Below are 26,853 nucleotides of genomic sequence, written 5' to 3'. Positions count from 1 at the left end.
CTGCAGAGTCACTATGTGTGGCGTGTGTGTGCGTGCATGCACATACCTGAGTGTGCAGTGTTGCCTTTCCCTCAAGCTCCAGGACTATCATACAGAAGCTACGCAATACGTTTATAGTACTCAAAGCCAGGGACACATGTGACCACTATAAGCGATTCACTGTTGAGCTTTGTACCATGTGATTTCATCCCTTTCTGTCATGAGCGAAGTAATCATTTGTTTTGCATGTATTTAGTCATAAGCTTAAGTATTAAAATGTGACTTGATGATGATGCCACAGGGGCCTTCAGGGACTATTTATTTTACAGCTGTTAATATATATATATAAAATATAAACCTATATCAATATCAACTTCCTGGTGGAGGAAGAGCCAAGAGGTTATTTAAGTCATTCGGAAGTCATTAAGTCCTCTTGAGATCATTAATGTCTGTTCAAAATGTAATGTCCTTCTATTTAATATTTGTCCAACTATTTCACTCTGAACCAAAATGATGATTGAATCACCAACCTACTGCCATCACACTCTGCTGTCAGTACCATTCCACCATTCGGGCCACACTTCTAGTAGCAGACATTTTCAATTCAGAAACTCGATTTAAAGTCACAACAATGAATGTATAAAGGTGTAATACACCATTTGACTGGTCAAAGCCAAATAATAGTGATGATTATTGAAACTCAGGCTGTGATAAGTTGTCTAATGTTTCTGTGACTCTCAGCATTTTGAATTTCTATTTCAATATTTGTATAGCACTTTTCTAGTCTTGATGACCACTCAAAGCTCTTTACAGTACAGCTTTCCATTCACCCATTCACACACACATTAATACAGTGCATCTATTAGCACTTTTTTGTTCTATGAAGGGCAATTCAGGGTTCAGCATCTTGCCCAAGGACACTTCACCTCTCAGCCACAGCCGCCTTTACAAGAGACAGACCAAACTAACCTGCACAAAGAGATAATACAAAAACACCAAAGTCACCTCCTGGAGATTAAGAGCATCAGGAAAATAAGAATTGATGAGAGAAGGAAACAAATGCATCATTCTATAGCTGCTGTTGAAGCACTTTTGAGGGTCAGGAGAGAAAAAGAATTAAACAGAATGAAAGAATGAAACAGCGGAAAGGAAAGAGTTGAGGAGGAGAATAGGAGGAGGGTGTATGAGCCCTGGAGAAACAAAAACAGGAGCAACTGGATAATGAGAAGATTCAGAGGCAAAATGGTGGGGAAGAAGGAGCCCATCAAAAGATGCACTCCTGAAGAAGGAGCAACAGTGGAGTTTAAGATTTGCTGAGAAAAGAGTGAAAGACAAATCGGGAACAAGTGCCTGAACTCTGATGTGAACAGCCAAGATCACAGGAACAGAAAATCTCTGTTGAAGAACTGTTTGGAGAGGAGCCATTTCCCAAATCTGCTGAAAAACTATCCATTTTCCCAGTTTTTCTGTGCTGATCACCTTTTTTCACAGAAAACACAAAACTTAGGGAGAAACCTAAGACTGGGCCCAGCACTGATTCTGGCCAAGATGAGACCAGGATGCTCACAGGCTCGACGAGGGCTACAGAAAGTCAGAGACGTCCAAGACAGGTGCTGCTGTGGGAGAGCTTCAGAAGTACAGGAAGAAAAACAGCAAAAGGCCCTGGAGAAACAAAAACAGAAGCAACTGAACTACAAGAAGCATCACTGTGTGATCTGATGAAGGAGAAGCAGAGGAGGCACCAGGAGGCTGAGCTTTGTCGTGTGCAAAAAGCAACTCAGTGGCTAAAAGGGAGAAACTTAAGTTACAGATCAGGATCAGATTGAGGATGCTAACAGGTAGAAAGTCAGAGGTCTCCAAGGCCTTTTTAGAACTTTTTAATTTATTGATAGCCATCGGTACGCCAACAGGATTTCAACAAAGAAGATAAAAAGACATTTCACCTACCATCTACCCTACCTTTAAAAAGTAGCTCAGATGTGGCTAACTACACAAAGGTGATAGACATGTTTATATAAGTTACACAAAAAACAATGTGGCCAAATTATATCTTTCTGTATTTCAATTACATATTAAAGTTATCACATTGAAAGAGTCTTTTCCATCATGTCAAGTACTTTGGAGTGTTTGATTTTAGTGTATATATTTATGTATAAGTTTAAGGACACACATTTGCTACTTCCTCCTCCGTCCTCCTGCTGTTACAGTTAAGTACTAGCTTGCATTAGTTTGGCTGCAAAGAAAAGCAGATAAGACAACTAATGAAACGTACAGCACATTATAGCAGCAGCAGACAAATGGGCAAAATTAGAGTTTAAAATGGAAACACTGATTCATAGGCTTAGCCCCAGCCTCCCATATGTTTTACAACCATTTGTGCCTCATTTAATATTTAGGACAATATTTCGCCTCACACTGTAGTATCTTGTATCTCTGCAGGAGATCCCTCTGCAGGCTGGGAGCTGGCCAGCTACCAGCCTGTATTTCAGTGAGTCTTAATGAAGATTAATTCATGCAGTGGGCAGCATTACTGTTATTAATGTAAAGGCACAGAGAGGAGAGCTTAAAATGAAACCAAGCTAAATCTTAGCGATGGTACTATTGAGCACACAGGTGCAGTGGCTTCAGCGAGTATTCAGACCCATTCATGTTTCACATGTGATTCACATTTAATATATATATATACATATCGACATGTCAAAGATTGGGGTTTGAAGCCTGTGAGCTGATGTGTACTTCCAGTGCAATTCATTTTTTGCTCATTGTCAGTGACTGTGGCTCAAGGGGTCAAGTGGGTCTCCCACTAACTAGAAGGTCGGTGGTTAAATCCCCCATTCCAAAGTGTCCAAGATACTGAGCCACAAATTGCCCCTGACGGCTGTGCTGCGATCGTGTGACAGAGAAAGACAGACATGCACTGTATGAATGTGTGTGAATGGTTGAATGACAAAACTGTAACAAACAGGCTAAATACATACAGACAATGGACCATTGTGTTATAGATTTAAGTCTACACAAACCAATCCATAATGATAAAGTGAATGGGTTATTTATTTATTTTCTTTGCAAATTCAATACAATTCAGAATGTGAAATGTCTCCCTTCTGACCCCTTGTGCTGTGGCACTCTATATTGTGGGCATTGTGCATCCTGTTTGCTTGAATTGTCCTTAAGATGAGCACTTTATGGAGGTATTATAGCATTATATAAAATCCAATGACACACAAGCACACACAAGGCTCAGTGCTGCAGGGATTAACTTCTGGCTTCTAGTCCTGTGTCACATACAGAATCTTCCTCCTCACGTATAATTCCCTCCATGGTACCCCACTGTGGTTTTTACGATCCAATCTCAAGAGGACAGCTCTAAGTACAGGTGTGAATGCATTCAGATTGGATGCAGATCACATCAGACCACATTCAGAAGTGGCCTGGGCCATGTTATTTTAGCAGTGTGAATGCAAATCCATCCTGGGCCACATATTAAGGACCTCCTACTAAGATGATGTCCTCTGACCCGCTGCAGTTTTACTATGAATCAAATGTATGTTTCCTCTTCTCATTGATTTGTTTGTAACCAGTGTCACAATATCAACACTTGTACTCAGACTCGGCAGAAACAACATTACTTGGTCTTCGCTAACAGAACTGACGTACGGTTAGGGAGGTGAGAACCGATCTGAGATCCGATCACGAGACGCATGTGGGGCCACATGTCCACTTGTGATCGGATCACAAAAATCTCATGTTGATACCAGATGTGTACAGATCCACAGTCTTCAGTGAGGCAGGTGTCACCCTCTGGAACACTGACGTCTTCACTGACCCATCTCTGGACACTCAAACCACCTGTTAACAAAGACTTTCACATAAGTTTATATTGTTCTCCAGCTAGCATCTTTATTTGGGTATACCTTGAAAGACGCAATATAAATTCAAGTTACAATTGCTAATGAAGTAATAATAACAATAACCTACTACCCTGACCTACTTTATTTAGTTCATTGTTGTGAGAACCTGTATTAGTTCATATTAACAAGCTTTATATTCTGCCACAGTTGCTGTTGTGGAAGCATTGGCTTGTTGTTATGGAGATTTTCATGGCTTTCTATTTTGTGAATTTTATTTTATTTTTATATCTATTTATCCATTGTCTTATTTTCAGACCTGTCTAACCCATGATAACAGTAAATAGACCAAAGTCAGGGGAAGATTATCCAAATTCATCGCATATTTATTGTTATAATACTGTGTCCCCTTTTCTCTATTGCAGTTATTTGTAGGACTCAAGGTTTACTTTGTAAGCTAGATTGATAGCAACTGGAGGAAGGAACATGATATTTCTGTGAGAGGTTACTGACTTTCTTTGAGACAGATAGTGAAGACAATGGAGTAGCTCCACATGAGGACTAGTGGTATGTGTCCATCATGATTTGGTGAGATTGCAATACTCCTTTCTGCAAGGACAGCTCAGATTTGGAGAAGGGAATCCAACTGTTAACTTTCTATTCGACTCATCAGCCCGGTCTCCATGATGGATTTGGTATTGAGAATAAATTCTTCTGCTTAAGACATCTCCAAAACCTTCTCAAGAATTCAAGACAAACTCATACTGAGTACTCATTAAATAATGGACTAATGACTACTGAGTATCCATGGATCAAAAGGTTAGAATTGTTGCTGTGATTTCATTAAAGGAAGGTGCGACATACAGTATGTCTTAACCTCAAAGTCTCAAACAAGTCAACGAGGCAAGAAACAAGTCAGTGCTCAGGTCAAGCCTGTAAAAGTTAGTTTTATTTTCAAAATAAATGTCGTATCAATAATAACATGCATAATCGATCGGATCCCAATAACTTCATCAGCTTCTGGTTGGTTAACTATTTGCTTTGCTCAATGAAAACCTTAAGGATGTTCTCAGTAACATGTTGTGTTGGTTTTTCCCTCAGGTCTGAGAAAGCAGGGGAGATTGCCACCATCCCACTGACAAGGGTAAGAGCTCATACTGTGTTTATTTATGTGAGTTATACAACAGAAGGCACTTGTGCAATCCAAATTACTCAGAATTTACATAATGGCTGTCGGCTGAAGCACTTTTCAGTGAGGTAGGCTTTTGACCTCTGTCAGTCACACCTGACCTCATATGAATACTAGGGATTTTCTTCCAGAGTCAATAAAATGTCGCCAAGAGCAAAACTATCACAGACGTCCTATCACCTGAAGTGGAAAGGGTGCACCAGTGTTTTGTTTCTCTTTAGATTCCAATCTACCTTTGGTATTTTGTACTTTTTTTTAACCAAAACTCAATGACTCCTTCTGTGGTGTGCTTTGAAGCCTCTTTTCCATTGGTCAAAAAGCCCACTCTGACATCAGCATTCACTCCGGGGTCAAACGATCCTGCAGTAGACATGGGTTTTAATCGGCTCTGGCTCAGATCGTCAGTGATAGAAACTTGACATCCAGGTGAATGCACAAATTTAGACAGAGAAGTGAGAGAGCGCATTGGTTTTTGGTGAAGTGACGTGGAACATGATGCAGCGTAAGAGATACAAAGAAGAAAACGGCTCCTTTGGGAGTCAATTGCCCTTTCTAGCACGTTTACCTGCGATAAAACAAGGTATACCTGCTAAGTGTGGCATTAAAAAAGAGGTATAATGCTACTGAGGCAGATGTTTTATGGGTAAAGGCAGTCTACATTTGATCATCTGGCCACTTCTACTAATGTTGGTAACCTTTGGAACATGCCACAACGTATCATAAGTATGGTATCGTACATGCACAGGGGTTCTTGAACAGATAACCTTACAACTCTGCCTCTGCCAACAGGTTTCAGTTTATGTCCATGTCTGTCCGGACTCAATGTGTACAGTCAAGACTCTGCAGGAATTGATTGAAATTATCATGAGGTATGGCCAGAAACATGTTAAGTGGCTTCTGGCCCTGGCTGCCTCAAACATAGCGCCATGAAACCTGCAACACTGGGGCTCAGGAGGTAAAGCTTGTCCTCCACTAACCAGAAGGTTGGCAGTTCAATCCAAGTGGTTCATATATGATAGAGAAAGTAGATAGATGGAATGATGTGTGAATGGGTGAATGGCAAAACTGTACTGTAAAGCACTTTGAGACATCAAGATGTTGTTTAGAAACAGACCATTTCCCATAAGAAACACCCGGATTAATCCAAATGCTGTTAAATTTGATGATTTGACATCTAAAAATGCTGCATATAATCCATACTGACACTTACCAGTCATAGGAGGCCAGGGCTCCATGTAGCAGCTCTAATAAACACAGTGTGCATTGTATAAAAAGCCATTGTGCTTTGTAAAGTCATTGTGTGGTGGTGTATGGTTTGTGCTGCAAATGCAGATCCAGATACTTGTTTTCTGGTGAACTCACCTGAAGCCTGATGCGATCAGAGTGTGTTGGGATTCAGTTACACATGAAACAGCTTCTAGCTAACAGCTTACTATAATGCTAAATGGAAACATGCAGCACTTAGTGGTAGTGGCTGCCTGGACCCAGCTGACCAACTGGTTGGTAGCCAGAGATGGTCACAGTGGTTATCACAGCAGCATCATGCAGTTCAAATAAAACACCTTTCATGACCTACAGTTATTTTGAAACCTGAAACAGTTTAAAGATGTTTGTGCTTGAGTGTAAAAATCATGGCTCCCTTCTTCTGTGTGTCCTCGTTCTTATCATCCACCATCGTCCATCACCCTCCCCCTCCACCAACCCATGCAGATTATTAATGAGCGTTACAGGGCGTACTCGTGGGTGGCTGAGCTGATACAGGTGTTTATAGCCATCAGTGTCTCTGTGTCCTTCCTGGTGATGGGATCTGCCATGAAACACACCAGTAAGTTTACTGCTGTTTGGATTCATTCATTTATTCTGATGCCATATAGGGACAATTAACAGTAAAAGAAAATGGTTAGTGTTACTTTTACTGTGCTAGAAAGTAGACTCGTGAAACAGAAATGATAAGACCAGTGGTAAATAGTTCTAGTATGCAATTTCACTTAATTGGATTATTTTCTAAATTCTTTAACTGAATCCCTGTATCATTCGTTGTTTTCATATTCAATTAGAAAACAGAAATTGCAATCGTTATGCATTTATGAATCTGATACCAAAAACAAATAACAGTTTGTTTTTTGTAGTTTCAATTTTTTGCTCAAATCAAAAATAGGAAATGAAAAAATGGGGCACAGGCCAAACTTGATTTTATACTGAATATTTAGATATTTAGAGTATCAGTGTGGATAACTCATCTAGAGGTCCAGTAACCCGACCGGCTTTTCCTTCCACTGCCCACCCTTACCCTCATATATGTGAGATCAGAGCTCGTTCATGAAGCAGCAGGTCAGAGACTTGATCAGGATCTGATCAGTACATGAAGTAACTCAGTGTCTGTTTGATTCCAGAGTTCATTAAACTCATTTAAACATCATAAAAAATGACTTGTCAACATTTTGTGCTCAGTGCGACACGCAGACATGATCCGACACCATTGATTAATAACTAAACACACAATCGTACGTTTATCATCTAAATCATCCCAATAAAAAATGGAACAAATGAACCTGAACTAGTTCATTTTCATCTGCATGAACTGAACTTTGAACTAGTTCTTTTTAAGTGTGAACTGGCACAACACTGTCCAGCGATGCCGGGAAATGAGCATTAGAAGATTCTGTGTTATGCACGACCTTAAGCAGAAAAGACGTGTATCGGACACACAGCTGGAGTGGGCTCGGATCCATATATGAAGTAAGAGTGGGTGGTGGAAGGAAAAGCAGGTCGGTGTGTTACTGGCAAGTGATGAGTTATCCACACTGATACTCTAAATATTAAATATCAAAACTGAGTTTGGCCCGTGACCCGTTTTTCCATTTCCAAACTACGAAAAACCAACCATTATTTGTTTTTGGGTATCAGACACAAAAATGAATAACGAAATATGACTTGTTTTTTAATTTTTCCGATTTTGGTTTTCTAATTGAATCTGAAAAGAATGAAAGGTTTCACAGATTGAACTGACTGGTTGTGTTTGTTTCAGTTGATGGTCTGGTGAGCTCGATGTGGAGCAGAAGACTGGAGTGGCTGTCTAAAGCCTGGGAGAGAAATCTGCCAAACAAACAACACATCTGCTCAGCAAGAAGGTGAGGAGTGGCAACGAGCAAGAGTGAAACCAAAGTGTTTCATTCAGGGAAGTCTTAAAATTATATATTTTGTTCTACTTGATATAATCAGTCTATAATGGCTGGGTATCCACCATTGGTTATATCAGAATTGACAGCATTACTAACATGGCTACAGATGCTGCAGCTGATCAGGAAGCCTCCGAGTAAGAAGCACGTTGTTGGACAAGTGGCATCCAAGATCCAATGTTATGGTTTTAAGTTTAAGTCAACCTGTCATTTTTATTCAGCTTTACATCTTGTACATTTGTCAGGATTCCTGCAGTAACCAATGTGAACACTCCCTCAGAGGTGTTAGGTTTTATTCTGGACAGCTCAGATTTGGTCAGAGATACACAGCATCTCCTCTGTCTCATCTAAATGTTCAATAAGTAACTTCAACCACCACTCTTTAGTTGTTAGAGTTGTTCTTTTCACCACCATTGCCAGTGACGTGACTCAGACACAAATCATGTTCACTGATGAGTTATGCAAACAGAAATGAATATTTGTGATCCATTATGAGTTACAATCAGTGGAAGGAAAGAGCAGCCCACCGGCTAACTGGCTAGCAGTGTGTTTTTCCTTCATCATATGTCATTTGCCTAGGAGCTTATATCAGAGACGGGCAAACCCATGAGTAAAGTAAATGTGGCACAATTACAAGGGAAAAGATGAAACATTACCTTGAATAAAATTAGGAATTATTCTGGGTTAGAACATTGTTGCATACATTTTTTTATAATGTTAGTACACAAGTCAACAGAATATACAACATAGGTTTAGTTCATTTTAGACATTTTAATAGGGAATTGTTATTTATTATTTCTTAGTGGTTCCAGTGATTTCAACATGTTCAGGCTGTGGGATGTAATGCAAACAAAAATGTGTGATCTCTGCAACGAAATGTACACGTTACATTCCTGCATCCTGCAGGATGTACCCAGTGCCACCCCTTACTTTTCTGTAGCTGTGAACATGTGAGACCTGGAGAATCTCCTGCTGTGTTGTACATATGAAAGACAAACTCTGGAGAAAGTCCAGAGCTAATTGTGTGGACATTCTCTTGAATTCATGTCTGAAGGCTAAAGTAAGGTTAATACCTTAGAATATTAGAGAGAGAGAATCTGTAATACAGCTGTTTCATTTAATCACTGTCAGACTGGTTGTTATAATTATATAATGACAAAGATAAGTGATAGTTATTGATGTAATGATGCTATTATAATGAAAGATAAGTAAACCAATTAACAAAAGTAATATTGACAATAATAATTCTGATAATAAGCAAAAGGGCAATATAACAAAAAGCTCATTAAATATCCCAGAAAAGGTTGATGCATACAAATCCAAAGGTTTGAGCTAAGAACTACTCCAACAACTGACAGTCATACAAATCACAAGAGCCCGCTGGTGTGCAAGTGCTTTAATTATTTGAGAAATGTTTTGTTACACATTTGTTGTTATTTTGGTTTAAAGGAATCACAAACAGTATTAAACTACTGAGGAAATGTACTTTAAGCACAAAACTTCAGTGGTTTCATTGCTTGCACCATTTTCCCCAAAAGCCAATTTTCCAGGTTGTTAACGTCTGGTTTATTATTTATTCTGCTGTGTTTTTCTCGTCTCTACACACCAATAAAAAAAGCAGAGGATCTGTGTGGGATGTGGAATTTGTCTGAAACTGTTCTCAGATGTTAATGATGATATGCTCTTGTTTCTTCTTCCAGCGTGGTCAAAGGATTCATGTCCCTGCTCGCATTTGTTGCCATCTTTATCGTGTCAGTGTGTGATCCCAGGGTAACTAACACACACACACACACACACACACACACATACACACACACAAAGACAACACAAAGGCCTTGACTGAAATCCTCACACTCACCAGTGTTTCTGATCCTTGTTAGGGTTTCGTTGTCATGTTGGACAAAGTTGTGTCGTTCTCTCTCAACACTGAGGTGGGACTGTTTGTCTTCATCATGCTGAGAGAATCCAGAGAGGACAGATTCCAGTAAGTTTGATTTGTGATTTATATGTATTCATTAATTTTTTTAAACTAAAAGCGAAACTATCTTGAGGCTTATTAGTATTTTTTTGTACTTCTTTAATTAGTACTATTACTTGTGCTCGTCTACTCCCGTCACCCACATACTTGCTGTCAACACTTGCTTGAACCACACGCCGCACACTTTAACTCCATGCACTGTGTATGTTCATTTGTTGGGTTTCTCTTTATATGCAGCCTCTATACTCTTCATCAAATTCTACATTGAGCTATGAGGTGAAAATTCATTTGAGCCCATGTCAGAGTTTAGGTCATCCTTCTTTTTATTTTGTTAAAAACTTTAACCTCAGTATAATTGTTTGTTGAGTCTGAATGTATTTTGTTGATTAAAAAAAAAAATGTTGTGCAAAATCCTAAAAATGTTTTAGCAATGTTAACTTGGTGATAATTTCAGGGAACGGTGGATACGTGTAGAGTCAGAGCGCTGCAGGTGAACTGTAATAATCTGAATTCAGGAAAAGATACAAATCAACAACTTGACTTAATAAAGTTACCAGTGATGAGTATTTATGTGTTTAAACTGAGCTGATCTTAAAAGTGAATTCCCTGTAAATAGCACAAGATTATTTTCAGCAAATAATGGACCTGTGATTCTAAAGTTGTAGCTAAAAAGTTTATTATAAATTGTGACTTCATGCCTAAACATACAGTTTTCCTCCACTCGTATCATTCCAATAAATTGCATTCAAGTAAATAATACAAAAATAAATATCCCGAGCATCACTACATACAAGATTTCTCCAAAATCAGCCTGAGATTATTTGTATGGTTTCAAAGGATTGAAAAAAAAAAAGTTCTTGCAGTTTGAATGTTTCTCTATTTATTATTTATTAATAACAAAATGTTATTAATGTTAATGGCAACCAGATCTGGAATGAAATCTCCCTCTCTCTCATTCTCTCTCCCTCTCTTTGCTTGTCCTCTCAGACACCTCGCAGTCCCTCTGCCCGTTGGCAACTGCGTCTTCAGCCTCACTTGGCTGCTCCCCACCTACTTCCTGTTTGCGGTGACCTACGACGTCCTGCAGACGCTGGCAGACGTGGCTCATTACCTGCATTTCTACAGCCACGGTCAGGAAGCACATTACCAGAATGTGAGCGGGAGCGTCACAGCAGTCAACGTCTCTGTGCTGCTCTGATCCAGTGATACCAGACACAAGACGTGGACCACGACGAGTTCAAGTTGCCAAAAATCTGACGCTTAGCAAGTGCTTTTTTTTTTTTTTTTTTTTATCAAGCTCTTGATATTATCTGAAATTTTTGAATTTAAGCTTTCTTGTTTTTGCAGCGCACATTCCCATGATCACCTAAGAATGTTACAGTGATGCTGAAGTTTCTTCGGCCGAGTGAATGTTACCGATGTTAATGAGTCAAATCTACCGTTCTCTCTCTTTTTTTCGGTCTTTTTCCTTTCTGCCTCTCTCTCCCTCCCTCTCACCAGGGTTGCCAGGTCTGTGTGACCAAAACAGCACAATGACTAATCAAAACAAGCCTGAAAAACAGCCCAATACCCAGAGTAGGGATTAAAAGGTTTGCATCAGGTGGTGCGGAGCCTTACTGTAGCCTTACTGTCTGTAGAAGTAGGGTCAAAACAAATTTAAAATGTGTTTTATTTATAGATTGTATTTATGTAAATGAATGGAAAATAGGTCCATCAACCAGTGGACAAATCTCAAGTCTACATGGAAACGGTTTATAATACTCAGAGACATATTTGCAGTATTATAAAATAATTAAGGCAGCAATTATATTATGGGACGAGCTACAGAGTTGGAAAATGCATCCAGCTCAATGTTGATGAGTTGTATCTGTGCTTCAAAATTCTGTAGGAATGAAAATGAACGTGATTGCCCCGGTTGTCGCTCGCAGTCTGTCTGAGGATATTTACATAAGGTTGAGCCTTTTCTGTTTACTACTCCGCTTCCAGTGCAGACACGGTGTCATGACAACCCACAGCAGGAGACATGTGACATAAACACAAGGGTGGACTTGGATCACCGTCGCCATGTGACGATTACATAATTTATATATGCATCCCCAAACATCATTGATGAGTGTTTCAGCGTCTTTATTTATTTGATTTTATTCACAATACCATTTCAAGACAGAATATGAATTTTGCATTCCTGAAAACATTCGTAACAAACTCTTTACTGCAAGGCTATGTCGGCAATTCATATGAATATATAATACAGATACAAATATTTAAGGAACAGTCCATAATAGAGTAAATATACTTACAGGACTGTAATGCCTGTCAGAGTTTTCCAGCTAAGGCAATGCTGTTATTATTAGTCTCTATGACATGAACAGCAGCTTGGTGCTGTTTGATTGTACGACAGGTCGAGCAGAGACAAGTCCTTTATTTTCAAACAGGTCATGAAGTGGTTAACATGCAGTTGATAAAACACAACCGTGTTTTATAAATGTGACACAATGCACATATTTCAGTCTCTGTGTATACAGAGTGTTTTATACATCTGGTCCCTGATGTTTTATTACTGTATATCTCCACATATATACCAACGTTTTACTGAAATACTTAAGACTATATATTACGCTGTAAACTGAGCCACTATAAAGATATTTTAAAATGACACTTATTAACTTCACTTCTTTAAGCTCTGTCATCATGAAATGAGTGGATTTTATAGCTAATTATTTTATAGGAAATTATTAAAGACTCAAATAGTCTATACTTTCCCATGATTTGTCACCAAAAACCTGAACCGTAGGTTTTCAAGTGCAGGGGTTCAACATTGTTACATTCACATTACGGCTCTGTGAGTGGGGGGCATGTGAGGAGGGGGAGTGTGATAATTATAATAATTCTCCACGCCTCATCTGTATTCACAGGGAAACAGAGGTTTAAAGACTGGTGGTTCCCACAAATATGCCTTGAAGTCAAGTTAGAAAATGAAGTAGCCTGTAAAGTGATATAATCAAGTGCATAATTATGTTTCTCTTTTCTCCAAAATTACATTGCTCAATCATGCCGTCAACAAATATTCCCAGACCCAGTTCAGTCTCCAGCCCAGAGGTTTGGAACGTCTCTGGTGGATGCTTCTCTTCTGCTCTGATTTCAACAACATTCAGTCTCATTAAGTTCAATTCGTGTCTCATCTGCAATAGGATCAAATAAATTACATGAAAAATCCTACAGGATATTCAGCAGTCGTTGCTCACTGACTGAGTAGAGCCAGTGTTGATTTGCCTTAAGGTTTCAGTTCGGAGGAAAAAAAATCCAAATAGCTGCAACTTCCTTTCTTAATCTTCGCTTTTCACCCACTTTGAAAATCCCTGCTTTAAAACACATAGAGAATAAAGCATGTCTCTTTTGAATCACTTTGTTTTCCCACCACAGAAAGCACCAGCATGTCAACATTAACATGAGGGAGCTTCAAACTCTGTGAATCATGTGTTTATTAAATTCATTCAAATAAATAACTGGTGTTTTGACATGAATAAATCCTGCTAGTGACATGAGTACCTTTACTTCATGGTGTTATTGCGGCACCGTCACTACACAGCATTTACACACACACACACACACACACAAATAAAAACTCCAAACTCTTATCAAAATATATTTTATTCTGGACTTGTTTCACTGATCTGACTGAAACGATTACAGATCGATGTGATGCTGCGGAAACACAAACAAAGGCTCATGGGAGGGATGCTGTTGGGCTGATGTGATGCTCTGATATGGGGACACGTGCACAAAAGCTGACTTTGTTCATGTTCACCCTGACAAACTGGCACAGACCTACTGATGGCAGCACATCAGAGGAGTTAGCCTGGGTGAGTTTCAAATCAAGTGTTTCAAATACAGGGAAGAGAAAACATTCGAATGGTCCCCAGGACTTTAACACGTGAACTCTGTTACCCCCTTTTAATAGAAATCTATAGGGGATGGAGGAGAACATGTTTACGTGTAGTTGCACAAATTTCTGTCAGAAGCTTCGCTGCTCTGGACGCAGGTTTTGGTTTGATCGAACCTCAGTGAAGCCAAACTTAAACTTTAACAGTAATGCTCGGATGAAAGATCCAATTAAATATAATGTGTGTGTTTATGACTTATTTGGCCAATGTCTGCTGAGGGTAACCGGGCTTCAGTGCCTCTCTGGCTCAGCCACTGAGGTTGAACTGGTAGTGTCTCAGTCGTGTGTGTGTGATGAGACATTTAAAAGATATTTAGCATGTACATAAAACACATTTTCCTACTTCCTTATTGACCAGATCCTACTGTTAACTGTATAGTAGATAAAACATCATCCACTACCAGGTCGACCAGGGTTCTTGCTCTCAGGCAAGTGAGTCTGTTCCCTTATGAGAATATCAGCCACACTAACATGACTACTGCACTGAGATTCTTTTTCAAATGAACTTAGTATTTGCATTATCAAAGTTTGTCTATAAAATGCACTTAACTGTGAAGATGTTTTCTAAAGCTCAAGACGTCTCACTGCATACTGGGAATTTAGACAAATAAAACTGCGTACTCAACCAGCTAGTATCTTTGCTTCCAGAGCAACTTTCTCCACAGAACATCTGTACAACCCCTGATTTCAGTGATTAAAAGAGAGGGGACAGAAAGAAAATCTTGGCTTGATTGAAAAATTACAATTTTATTCAATTTGTCTTGTGTGTAAGCCAAGAGGAGCTTCAGGAGAGTCACTTCCTGGGACAAGCCTTCCCAAAAAGATTCAAGCAAAAGAAAAAAACATTTCTTTATTAAAACATAGACAAATTTAGTGGTGATTCCTGGGGAAGTTCTTCCCAGGCGAAGTTGCCTTCAGAATGACAGCTCAGCTCAGTAAGCCTTACATTACACGGTCAACCTTTACTATTTGCAATAGCATCAACGTAGCACAACAAAAATCTTTCAAATTTATAGAACAGGTAATTGAACACTGCCAATAAATCATCAATCCACATTTTTTTCAAATCTACAAAGAAATTACAAAAATGTAACTTTAAATTTGTCTTTAAAAGAGTATAAAATGTTCAGTCAGCAGAGAACCTCAGAATAAAACGTGGGCAGGATTTTGGTGAAGAACCTATGATGAAGGTGATACAGGGCCGATGGATTCAAATACACCAGAGGTTACAGCTTGTTTTCGGTTTTTATGGACTGTGAACGTCATGGAACAGACTGCTCGCATATTTAACATCTGTTTGGTTAAGCTCTGGCTGGATTCTAAACAGCATAGCAGAGCTGCAGTGTCCTTACTCTCCCACATTATGAACCATACTGGTTGTGAAAGAGAAACATTTTTAGTATTTGCATATTGCTTTCACATTTGATCTACTTTTGGGCTTCATTCTGAATTAGCAACATTGTCCCAGGGACCCTTCAATTAAAATGCAACAGGAAAAAAAAAATACAATCCTTCATGGCTGCATTTACACAGGCATGAGACTGACGTAATGAACCATTTTATGATGTTCGAAGGTTAAAACAAAGAAAGTCTTTCTGTCTCTTCCTATGCAAAAGCAGCCTGTTGCCATCACACCGACGCCCTCCACTCCATGCCAGAGAAATGTGGGTGGCTGAGTTATTAAAAGAGTAAAAAATAAAACATCAGCACATTACAATTTCACTTACAAAGTCTTGGAGGCAGAGCTGCTCTGGGGTTTTAATTTCGTCGCTGTTTGTATTAAATGCTCAACGCAATGAAGCCAAGGAAGTTTCTCTGAGTGGAAAATGTTTGCAAAGAGGCTAATTTGAATGTTTAGAACACAACTTTGGTCGAAACACAGTTGAAATGAAATGAATGCTGATGACATTTCCCGTATTAATTGAAAACTAAACAGACATTACACCAGGCAGGTGTGGCTGCCATGACAATAGAAGCATCGCTTGACCAGAGAGTTTAGTGTAGCTACACGAAAGCTGTGCCCAAAACTGATCCCTGTTTGCTATTGACTCGCCGCCATTTTAGGTGAGCATCTGAATTCTGACATATCCACTTCAAAATTCCCACAATGGAACAAGACAGTAGTGTCCACACTAGGTGTAATACTTTGCTAACAATCCCACAAGCAAATGTGCAAAAATTCAAATTGTGCGTAACTATGTCTTAAATATCTGCTTCGTCCTCTTCCTTTGACTTCACGAGCATGGGCTTTCAGTTTGAGAGCAGAACTTATGTATTTCAAGTTCCAAATTTCTAGTGCTCTTAAAGCCTATGCTCACACTCAAATATAACCCGCTTGTGCTTAGATTTCCTGCGCTCCAGCTTCCGCCTCCACTTCTCCTCACGCTCACGCTGCTTCTGTGCACGTGAAACTCTTTTTCTTCGGCTCTTGGATTTGTTTTCTTCTGCGACTACAAATGAAATTGAGAAGAGTTGAAGCTGGGGCGCAGGGAATCTGAGCACAAGCAGGGTATGTTTGAGCAAGAGAATTACTAAATTTGCACGTGAAATCAATCAGTCTTACTCTTGAAACTGAAAGAGCACTCTCTTACACAAAGATAGGGAATCACTGTAGAATAAAACCATTTTTGTCACACATAGGAAGTAATGAACAGGGGTTGGTTTCGAACACAGCTTGAGTGTCCTGTCTGCAGTGGAGCTCTTGTGTCTGTGATGTGAGCAAAGTCTTGTGGCGGGTTTTTCTTTGGCTCTGCCGTCTGTGGTTGAACTCACTGAGATGATTGCAGATCATCGACCTCTGAGAATCTAACATCTGCGGAAACTAAAAGTATCTTGTAATGGGATTAATCAGCTGACATGTGGGTTTTGTGTGGTTTTGATGAATGAGTCAAATTAGAAATAATTTAGGTCTGATAAATGCTGTGTAGAGGACGGTACTGAGCGTACACCAGTTATACATGCAACTATGTATGGAGTTCCGTAAAGGTACAAATGCTTCTGGCTGATAAACTGATTTATGATGGTGACCTGACATACTGCGACGATACCTTAAACTCAGAACTACGTTGAATATTGAGACAAGTGAAGGGAACAGTCGGCCTCCTGCCAATTTTAGTTTTTTCCCCCTCCAATCCGACATGTAACCTCTTCGACTGAAGTGTCCAGAGAGGAGGACTGTGGGTAAAACCAGGTCAAACAGTGCACACAGGAGCTGTTTTTAAAGCATCTACATGTACATCATCAGTGTCACATGTCCAGAGGCCAATGTACGAGAAGAGTCCAGAGTTTGTCCTCTGGAGGAGACGTCACATGAATTACTGCATTTTGACCCACTGACATCTGCAGAAACCACTACTGGAAAGAAACAACCTTTATGTTTGTCACATCAGTTTAAAATCATGACGAGGACACGGTTTATTAGAACTGTTTGGTGCGCATGTCTGTGTGTATGTACTTCTCCACATGATAAAACTCTGACCTGACCAGCCCCGGCCCCTTCCCCTGGAGATAAAAAATATAAAAACATTGAAACAAGAGATCCGGAAAAAAACAAACTAAGTGCCATCCTGTTTTATGGTGGAGAAGTTGATATGTCTGCACAATGAGATCCAGCTAGTAACAAAGATCAACACTTTTTTCATTGTTTTTCATTTTGATGACAATGAGCATGGTTTAAAGATCAAAAAAAGCAAAATAGCTTCCAAATTTGGTACATATACGGATCTGTAACTTTTTTTCAGTTTTTTCTTTTTTTTTTAAATCACTGCGTCCCTTCTGCATCTCTGTAAGAGTCTGCACAGATAGAGAGGGGCGCTTCCATCTGCGCGTTTATCCATCCGTCCTTCTGTCTGTCCATCTGTTCATCCCTCTGTCTGAACCTGCTGTGTCGGGTGCTTGCTTCCTGTTCCTGTTTCCTGCTTCCTGTCTGTCGGTGGGCGGGGCCATAGTCGTAAGCGTGAGCAGTACGCAGGGCAGGCAGGGACAGTCATTTGGCTATGTACACATTCATGGTCGGTCCATGGCTTCCAACAAACAGCAGCACTATTTCCGCAGGTCTAGTACACACACCTGAGGAGGAAGAGAAGAGATCTGAAGAACTGAAGGAAAACCACAATTACAGTAAAAGCTAAAGTGAAGATGGTGTGAAGCGTAACATCATTCCTGTGCACTTACAGATCCGTCTGATGCGCTGGCTCCGACTTTGTCCCCTGCTGCATTCCAGCAAACCTCGAAGATTCCCCCCGTCCCTCTGTAACTGTGGACTAAAGCGCCCGTCTGCAGGCACAAGACACAGAAACATTATTCTTACATAGTAACATGTTTTATTAGAAAGAAATTTGAAGGTTCCTCTGAACTTTGAGTGGTAGAGGTCACATCACATGTCTCCTCCTACCTGTGTATTCCAGATGTGCACGCATTTGTCAAAAGAGCCACTGGCCAGATGTCGACCGTCGGGGCTGAAAGCCACACTGTAGACAGGCTCCTGGTGTTTAGTCAGCGTATGGATGCAGATGCCTCTCTCCACGTCCCAGAGACGAACTGTGGAGTCAAACGATGCACTGTGGACACAGGAGACAAAAACATTTGACTTTTACTGAAGAGGCTCCAGGTTTAATGCTTGTCAGGGGTTTGTGAGTAAATGACCACATCAGTATTCAAGGGGGAAAAAGCACACAAAAAATGACTTAGTTCATATACTGTGACATAGAGCTGCTGATATACGTTTAAGTAACATGTAGACTAATGAGTAAAGCTCAACACTACTGCTTGAAACTGCTATAAGTTAAGTACTATACATATTTGGTATGTACAGCAAGTTAAAAGGCCTCTAGCATACCATTACTAATTGTGACACACACCTGGCTAGCATGAGGTTAGCGCTGGGATTGTTGGTTCCTGGGCCTGTGGGACTCCATTTGATGGTGTAGATTTCTTTACTGTGTGCCTGCAGGTCATGGACACACGAGTCCTGCTTCATACTCCAGATCTGAAAACACAAACCACAGAACAAAACTGAACTTAATTCTTTTTCTTTCTTTTTTTTATTGGTTATTAGACATCATCTTCTTAACCAATGAGTAGTCCGAAGAGATTTGTCTTTATTCTGCGGGGGAAGATGTGTAGACTTTCTGCTGGCCTGGGGTCAACAGGGAGCTCAGGGAGCAAACAGTCGTGATTTTGTGGCTTTAGTGGCTATGTGTCCCTTGCCGTGAGGGAGCAGCAAGCCAGAAGGCAGAAGCAGAGTGGACGGGCTGGGGTGTAAGGTTTGACCATGTCCTGGATGAGTCTTGATTCGGATGTGGGCAGCCACTGGTAACCAGTGAAGGGAGCGGAGTAGTGTGAGTGAACTTAGGAAAGTTGAAGAACAGTAGAGCTGCTGCATTCTGGATGAGCTGCAGCGGTTGGATAGCACTAGTGGATAGACCAGCCAGGAGGAAGTTGCAGCGGTCTAGGAGTGAGATGACCAGAGCCAGAGCCTGGACCAGAACCTGGACCTGGACCAGAGCCTGGACCAGAACCTGTGCCGCTTTCTGAGTGAGAAGGGGATTCTTCATACTCAGAAATGTGACAAAACTATACACTGCAACTCCCCAGACACTGTGAACACATCATTACTTTCACCACAGCCCAGCACTTTTAGGTCAAGGGCAGCATAGTGATAATGACGATGCAAGATGTCCAATATTTCACCAGGTCTTAGTTCTCACCTTCAACGTCATGTCATCTGAGCAGGAGGCCAGCAGGTTCCCTGTGGGATCCCACTTGATTGCATTTACTTCATTCTGAGGAGAGAAAGGAGAGGGATGAAGGGGTGTAGGTGCACACAGTGTGTTGTTTGTCATCATCCAGCCTTCTGCCAATACCATTTGAAATGAGGGTGCAACTAAATGTCAGGTCATTGTACAAATGTATACCCTCTTCTAAACCAGTTCAGACCAGCTATTCATTCAAACAACAGCAAACGTGTTTCATTCTTCTCAGGGTGTTTAGAATCTTTTTTAAGTTATACATGACTGAGGGATCACATATAGACACACACAGATGAAGCACTTACTGTGTGTCCCTGGAATGTTTTAATAGGTCTGTCCTGTCCTAGTTTACAGACATGGATGCACATGTCTGTGCTGCAGGAGGCAAACGTGTTGTTGCTCTGCCAGTCAACGTCTAGAGCTGGAGCTGTGGGAGAGGAAAAGAAAACAGTGTTGAGATATTACTGCTGATATACAACTGGAAAACTTCAGAGTCTGCTTCAGAGTCTTGGGATCAGTGGTGGAGATGCCGTTGTACCTGAATGAAAGGGGAATTGTTGTTTGGCTTCTCCTGTATGAGCGTCCCATATGATTGTTGTCTGGGAGGATACACACGTATAGTTAGAGCTGACAATGTAAGCACACTACTCAAAGATTGTTATTCCATGTGTTGACTTCTGATTTAAATAACAGCTCCTAGTTTACCTTGTCTACTCCTGCACTGAGGATAAAATTGCCTTTTTTATTCCACTTGAGGGCAAAGATGGGCCCTTTGTGTTGGCCGAGTGTACTGGCCAGGTTACCTGTGGAATGAAACGCAAACTGTAAGAGATTTGAAAGAACTACAGCAAAATGCAAACAAGGGTCTAAATAACACAAAATGTGTCAACTCCTCTGATAACCAATACTGGTTCTATGTAGTATGCAGACCTGCCTCTAGGTGGCAGCATTGTTCAAGGATTCACTGAGCCATGTGGCGTGCATGCTGTAATGCAGGTTTAGTACTTAATACAGCATCAAGCAATGCCACACCACAATGTAGCTTAAGATTTCAATGCAGAGCTTATTCAATTTTTTTTTAATAAAAACAGATTGATGAAAATAAAAAGCCCCTCCCCCCAAAAATATATTATATGTTTTATAAACTTGTGTCCTCTCACCATCCTTCGTCCATATTCTGGCAAAACCGTCATAGGAGCCTGTCGCTAACAGCGTGCCCTCGCTCTGTCAGATAGAAAGAGGAGAGATAAGCATTGTGTGTGATTGTGTGTGTGTCAGACAGATATATTCCTAGTCATTTGGACATGTCTCCAGAGTGATGTTGTCTCTTTCAGTGGAAGTATTTTCCTAAAGTCTCAGAGAAGGTTTTCTGTGATTCAGCTGGTATCATGAGAGAGAGGCCTGTGTTTTCCATCAGCGTGGACACTTTCCAGGAAATATTTGCCTCTGCCCTTGGCTCAGCTTTACAGCCCACTGGCTGAACTGAAGGGAAAATTCCACTCTGTGATACTCCAGCGTTCGATATCATCAAAACTTATGTTCAGCGCTCACTGGGAGTTCCTCTGGGAGGGAAGCGTTTGGTGTAATTTATCATTATAGTGTACGGAGATGCTGTATGTTACTGTACAGTACAGTAAGTACAGTGTGTTTAAAGCCTTTTAATCAACAGTGGAAATCATCAGAAAGAACAGAAACAACCATACTTTAAATTGTACAGCAGGATGACAGAGAAACATTCAGAAATCTTTCTGGTGCTACCACGACTTTCATCTGGTCCCATTTTTTAAATCAATACAGCCACGCTGGGTGACTCACGTTACATCATGTGTGTGTGTGTGTGTGTGTGTGTCAGTGTCCTTACATTCCAGTCTAGCGAGGTGACGTCTTTGTTGCTAGGGACATCCTGCCCTCCCTCTCGTATGCAGTGTCTCAGGACCAGCTGTGTGGAGCTGCTTGTACTGTTCTCACTCAGGTTCCAGATACGAGCCGTCGAATCACCAGACCTGAGACAGACGACAACATTAAGCTAACTTCCATACACAAATGTGTTGCCAGGATAGGTATTGTTTCAAGTTGTAGTGGTAAAATCTTGTCCATGTTACTTTTAACTGCTTTAAACAATTATTTTAATTTGTTTATTATAATTTAGACAATGGAATTTCACACAATCGCAATCAGAAAAATAACAGCAATTATCAAGTATATGCAATAATAATAATAATAATAATAATGATAATAATGGGTATTTAATGTGGATTAACAAGCTTCTAGTATTGTGAAAATTGGCATTTCCTGTGTTTTAATTTGACACCTCGCATTGAACCTTAAGCAATAGATCAGTCACTAATCTCAGTAATTGCACTTACTTATTTTTTTCAAATAACTGAGGCATGAAGTTCATCAGAACAGTGAGAGTTCACTTGTTTTATTTATAAAACAAAAGAGACCAGGGTGATCGGAGAAAGGTGGGGGTGGGGGAGGTTGACTCACCCTGATGCCAGCAGGTCGCTGACTGGGTTCCAGGCACAGATGAAGACCTCTGACTCATGGCCCCTCAAGACCATGGCCTTATTCTGAGGGATCTCCACGTCTCCATCCACCTCCATCAGGTCTGCGTGGTTGTCTGAGGACATAATTAGAAGAGTGAGAAGAATATCCAGACACTATCAACCTCCTGACAGTCTTCACAATTCTATAATAAATAGAAATTAATGAAGTCAAAAATAAATGATGTAGTTGGACGAAACAAAGTAAAAAAAACAGCAACCAACGGAAGAAAGACGTCCGTGTTCGTTCCTACAACTCATTTCAAAAATGGTGGTGAGTCTGTTGGACCAGGCAGACCACAGCTCTTGTGGTCGCCTCAACGCGTAATTACTTTTTTTGTCAGGGTACGGCGTAGGGCTCTGCATGTCTACACATAGGCTACAGTTTATTTTCAAGACAGAAGCATGAATTGGGCATTAATGTCAGTGACTCACTTGCTAAGGCGTGGGCTCCATTCTCCTCCCCGTTGGCAGTATTCTCTCCGTTCTTGGCATTGCCAGCAATACTGCCTCCAGTGGCCGACGTTGGCGCTGAAGCGGCGGCCTGCTGCTGGGCCATCTTGTCCCTGTAGGCCTGCTGCCGCGTCTGAACGACGTCCGGCATCACCGCGTCAATTAGGGACAGAGACTCAATGGGCCGCCCGTCAAATAACGTCCCGTCCTGTAGAAAGGGAGAAGAAACCAGTCAGAGGGGGGAGACGTGGGAAGAGGAAAGAAAGAAAGAGTTTTTATTAGCCTACTCCTGTCCTACCTCATTGATGCTGACTTCTGCCTCGACGTACTGCAGGCCCTTCTGGATGATGCTGATGAGGGCAGCAGGGGGAACCAGAGCACCATTGATGTTGGACTGACTGATGTGACTCTCTATACCAAATGTGAATGCTGAGTGGGAGAACCCTGGAGAAGAGATGAAGAGGGAATATTAGAATGAGGTACATTTGGAACACTGGAAAGCAACAATACACTATTTATCAGACATATTATTTACCCCAACTCTAATACAACACAACATATTAAAGACATTCATTTTGTACCATAAAGACATAGATGTCCCTGATTACAATGCAGGAAAGTGCTGCGATACTCCTGAAGCACGTTGTGCAATGTGACATTTTGTATTCATAAACCAAATGGAATAATCAAACCATACAGTGTTGCACATCTCTCCCAGTGTCTATTTATAGCTGTTGTGTTATCCAATCATTCACAGTAATTAGAATTATTAAATAGGCCATGGCCTAATGGGAATTCCCAACTTTAATCTCCACACTAAGGCTACATCCATACTCACACGGTTTCATTTAAAAAAAATGTTTTGTATCATCTCCATCCACACTAAAACACCTGAGACTGTTCAGGGAATACACAGACATTATCTACTCTGCATACTTAGAACAAAAACTACGAAAGGAGAAACAGCAATGTTCCAATGTAAAAACAGATTTCTTTTCTTGGATCGACAATGAGGGGGAACTTTTCATGACAATAAACATGCACTACATTTTGCCTTCACCACTGGTGGCTGAGTCATGACTGAAAATGACTGATTCACCAGTAAGAGAATGTGTCCACTTTTCAACTGTCTCAGTTTTTGCCCATTCATACTAAAACTCAGCCCTGGAGTTTTCAAACTAACAGTATTTCCAAAACCTCTTAGTTTTAGGCACCGGTAAACTCTGCAGTAATGTGGAAGGCAGGCGTAAACACAGCAACAGTGGTTCGTTTTAAAAGTAAAACATAGTCGTCTGGATGTGCCTCACTAAGACACACATTTGTTTTGCTCAAAAAAAACAATCCTTAAAGTCATGAACAACTACTCACTGCATATGGTGAGCACAGGCTCTATGTTAATTTAAGAGTCTGTCGCTCATTCATTTCACCACAACTGAGCACAGACTGAGCACAGACCCAGATTTTAAAGGCAGACAGTTTCCCTCCATCTATAAAAAATGCACAACGTGATAACGTGCCAGGGCCATAACCCAGGCCTGTCATCATAAAAACAAGCCCTTTAAAGCAAATATAAATCTGTCACTGCCTTCTGACTTCAGCACTTTTTCAATATCCCTTTTATCTTCCAATATTTGAATCAATAATACAACTGTGACAGAATTAATTTAGATGAGCCGTCTATGTCTTATCAAATATATTTTGGAACATGATACATATGAGATTAGGGAACAGGAAGGTAAATTACAGACACTACATAACATCATTCCACACGTGTAACAGTGAAGCAGTAGCAGCTGAGCCGTCTCCTCTGCTCTGATATGAATATGTAATTTGAATACAGACCATTTAAAACCTATGAGAGATTAATCACAGTATCCCACTGTATGGCTCACTATTGTACCTGTATGCAACACTGTGGACAGACACTGTTGATTCACCAAACTCTGGCCTTCATACACCAACTGTGTTATGTACACACAATGATCAAGTTGGCCTAACAAACTAACCGGCAGCTCTCGGGTGTTTGTGGAATTTACCTAATTTTCTCTCAGCAGTCAGTCAGTCAATGACAATTCAAAACTCACAATAACCACTTCCTGATTCAACTGTATGATCACTGTGGAGGATGCTGTCCTGTTGAGCTACATTAGGTAGTATTTCTTTTTATTTTGTCCAGCCAATGTCTATCAGTGAGGGTAGGCTAAAGAACAGAGACACCTTTGTAAATGCATTGAACCAAAACATCTTTTAATTAATTAGCAACATCACTGATACTCATTCAACACGATGCTGCTCAGGGACATCCACATTTGAAACGAAAAGAAAAACAAAAGACAATAGGTGTATATGAAAGATTGTAGGAGAGCAAGGCACTAATCAATTATCAATATATTTATTACCACAGCCCAGTGGGTTAGATTCTAAAGCAGCTGTATTTCAAATAAGATTGATGAATATATGATGAGTAAAAGGACTGGAGGATACCTGACTCTTGTAGGTATCTGTAGACCAGGAAGTTGACCTCATCACTGCTAATGCTCATCTTTACTCCCGTTACACCATGAGGTCAGCACACACACACCTGGAAACACAGAGAAAGAGGTTGAACAATGGAGGGAGATACTCACTGCTGCTGCTCAGAGAAGAAGTAAATGTGACCACAGCACAGAAAAAGAAGTATGTGAGTTTTTGAGCATCAACAACTTTTCATCAGAATAAAATGAAGACTAATTAAATGTAGTATGTAGCTGTTAACATTGAATTGAATCAGCCCCTTGTGACAATACATTATCCAGCTATTTGAGTCAGTAACAGACCCATAACCAATTTCCCCATATCCAGTATCAGATCAGCTCATTCGCATATTTGATATATGTGATTATAAACATTTGAAACAGAGGAAAGAGAAATGAAACAGACCTATCTCATTCATTTCATTTGAATATTTCAATGCTTAAATATTGGGCTAAATTGTATGACCAACATTTTCATATCAGTTGATGTCAATAATTATCAAGATAAATGTCGCATTATTATTTATTTTCAAACTGATGTTTGTTTAAGGGTTGTGGTTTTAATCTATTCTTAATGACAAACACTTGAAAAACAGCAAAACATTTTACAAATCTGAGGTCGATCGATTTTGTGTTGTACCTCGTCACTGTTCTTATACAATGCATACGTATTATATTGATATATATTGGACTTTTGTCATATTGCTCAAAATTAAATTGTGATCATTATTAATACTGATTATATTACCCAGCTCTGAAATATATAACTTGTATAGGATAGGGGGGTTAGAGGTGTTTTCAGAATGCATATTTAAGGCAGCTCATAGAGACAGAATGATCAGATAGGCTCTCTATACACCTGGTATTAACATCCGTCCTTGAGAGATCTGATCACAAGTGGCCAGCGTTAAGTACGTGTGTTCACACCCAGCATTGAAGTGTGTCCTGAATGCGTCTCCTGTGACCACTTGTGATCGGATCTCACGTCCACACTCTACATGCAAATGAACACCTACGTCATTTGTGTTAGTTAAGACCAAACAATGTCGCTTTGAGCCAGTCTGAGTTTACAGATGTTTCTGATGTCGCTGTGTGTGTTACTGTGTGTGCGTGTGTCAGGCTGAGCGAGCGAAAGAGAGGTAGAGAGACGAGTCAGGAGAGTTTGAATGAATCTCGTTCAGCTGTGAAGAAAGATTTTACCAATTTAAGGAAAGTCTTGATCATTATGTGGTGATTAGTGTTGATACTGTGGCGGTGGCTACAAACAAATCAACCAGAAGAGAAAATATACATTGGATTCGTGGTGAAACTGTTAGAGGATGTTAGCTGAGTATAGATGGTTCTTTATATGTGACCCAGGAAGCATTTGCACACACACTGCTGAAAGAACATGGCCCAGACCACCTCTGAATGTGGTCTGGCGGATTGGATCGCTATCTGATTTGAGTGCGCTCACACCTGTACTCTGTACCCTG

General features: G+C 40.4%; 2 protein-coding genes across 3 annotated transcripts in view; one reads left to right on the top strand and one right to left on the bottom strand.

Annotated features, from left to right (window-relative positions):
• LOC109625363 (uncharacterized) overlaps positions 1-16,594 on the top strand; it is a 103,125-nt gene extending 86,531 nt beyond the window's left edge. Inside the window, exons 13-18 of the mRNA XM_069522553.1 lie at positions 4,929-4,971; positions 6,727-6,841; positions 8,045-8,147; positions 9,896-9,965; positions 10,076-10,179; positions 11,161-16,594. Coding sequence (XP_069378654.1) covers positions 4,929-4,971; positions 6,727-6,841; positions 8,045-8,147; positions 9,896-9,965; positions 10,076-10,179; positions 11,161-11,371 — 646 coding nt within the window. The 3' untranslated portion in view covers positions 11,372-16,594. The remainder of the gene's footprint in view (positions 1-4,928; positions 4,972-6,726; positions 6,842-8,044; positions 8,148-9,895; positions 9,966-10,075; positions 10,180-11,160) is intronic.
• Positions 14,844-26,853, bottom strand: part of tbl1xr1a (TBL1X/Y related 1a) — a 44,312-nt gene continuing 32,302 nt past the window's right edge. For both annotated transcript variants that reach the window (XM_020081125.2, XM_069522555.1), the window contains 14 exons: positions 25,350-25,446; positions 23,164-23,309; positions 22,848-23,073; positions 22,357-22,489; positions 21,728-21,869; positions 21,027-21,090; positions 20,572-20,669; positions 20,405-20,465; positions 20,172-20,293; positions 19,825-19,899; positions 18,976-19,103; positions 18,510-18,675; positions 18,290-18,391; positions 14,844-18,184 (listed from right to left, as the gene is read on the bottom strand). In XM_020081125.2, the coding sequence (XP_019936684.1) occupies positions 18,158-18,184; positions 18,290-18,391; positions 18,510-18,675; positions 18,976-19,103; positions 19,825-19,899; positions 20,172-20,293; positions 20,405-20,465; positions 20,572-20,669; positions 21,027-21,090; positions 21,728-21,869; positions 22,357-22,489; positions 22,848-23,073; positions 23,164-23,309; positions 25,350-25,407 (1,548 nt within the window). In that variant the 5' untranslated portion in view covers positions 25,408-25,446 and the 3' untranslated portion in view covers positions 14,844-18,157. The remainder of the gene's footprint in view (positions 18,185-18,289; positions 18,392-18,509; positions 18,676-18,975; positions 19,104-19,824; positions 19,900-20,171; positions 20,294-20,404; positions 20,466-20,571; positions 20,670-21,026; positions 21,091-21,727; positions 21,870-22,356; positions 22,490-22,847; positions 23,074-23,163; positions 23,310-25,349; positions 25,447-26,853) is intronic.

The sequence above is a fragment of the Paralichthys olivaceus genome, chromosome 3 (genome assembly GCF_024713975.1).
Source record: "Paralichthys olivaceus isolate ysfri-2021 chromosome 3, ASM2471397v2, whole genome shotgun sequence".
In the NCBI taxonomy this organism is placed as follows: domain Eukaryota; kingdom Metazoa; phylum Chordata; class Actinopteri; order Pleuronectiformes; family Paralichthyidae; genus Paralichthys; species Paralichthys olivaceus.
This window is presented reverse-complemented; position numbering and strand designations above follow the sequence as displayed.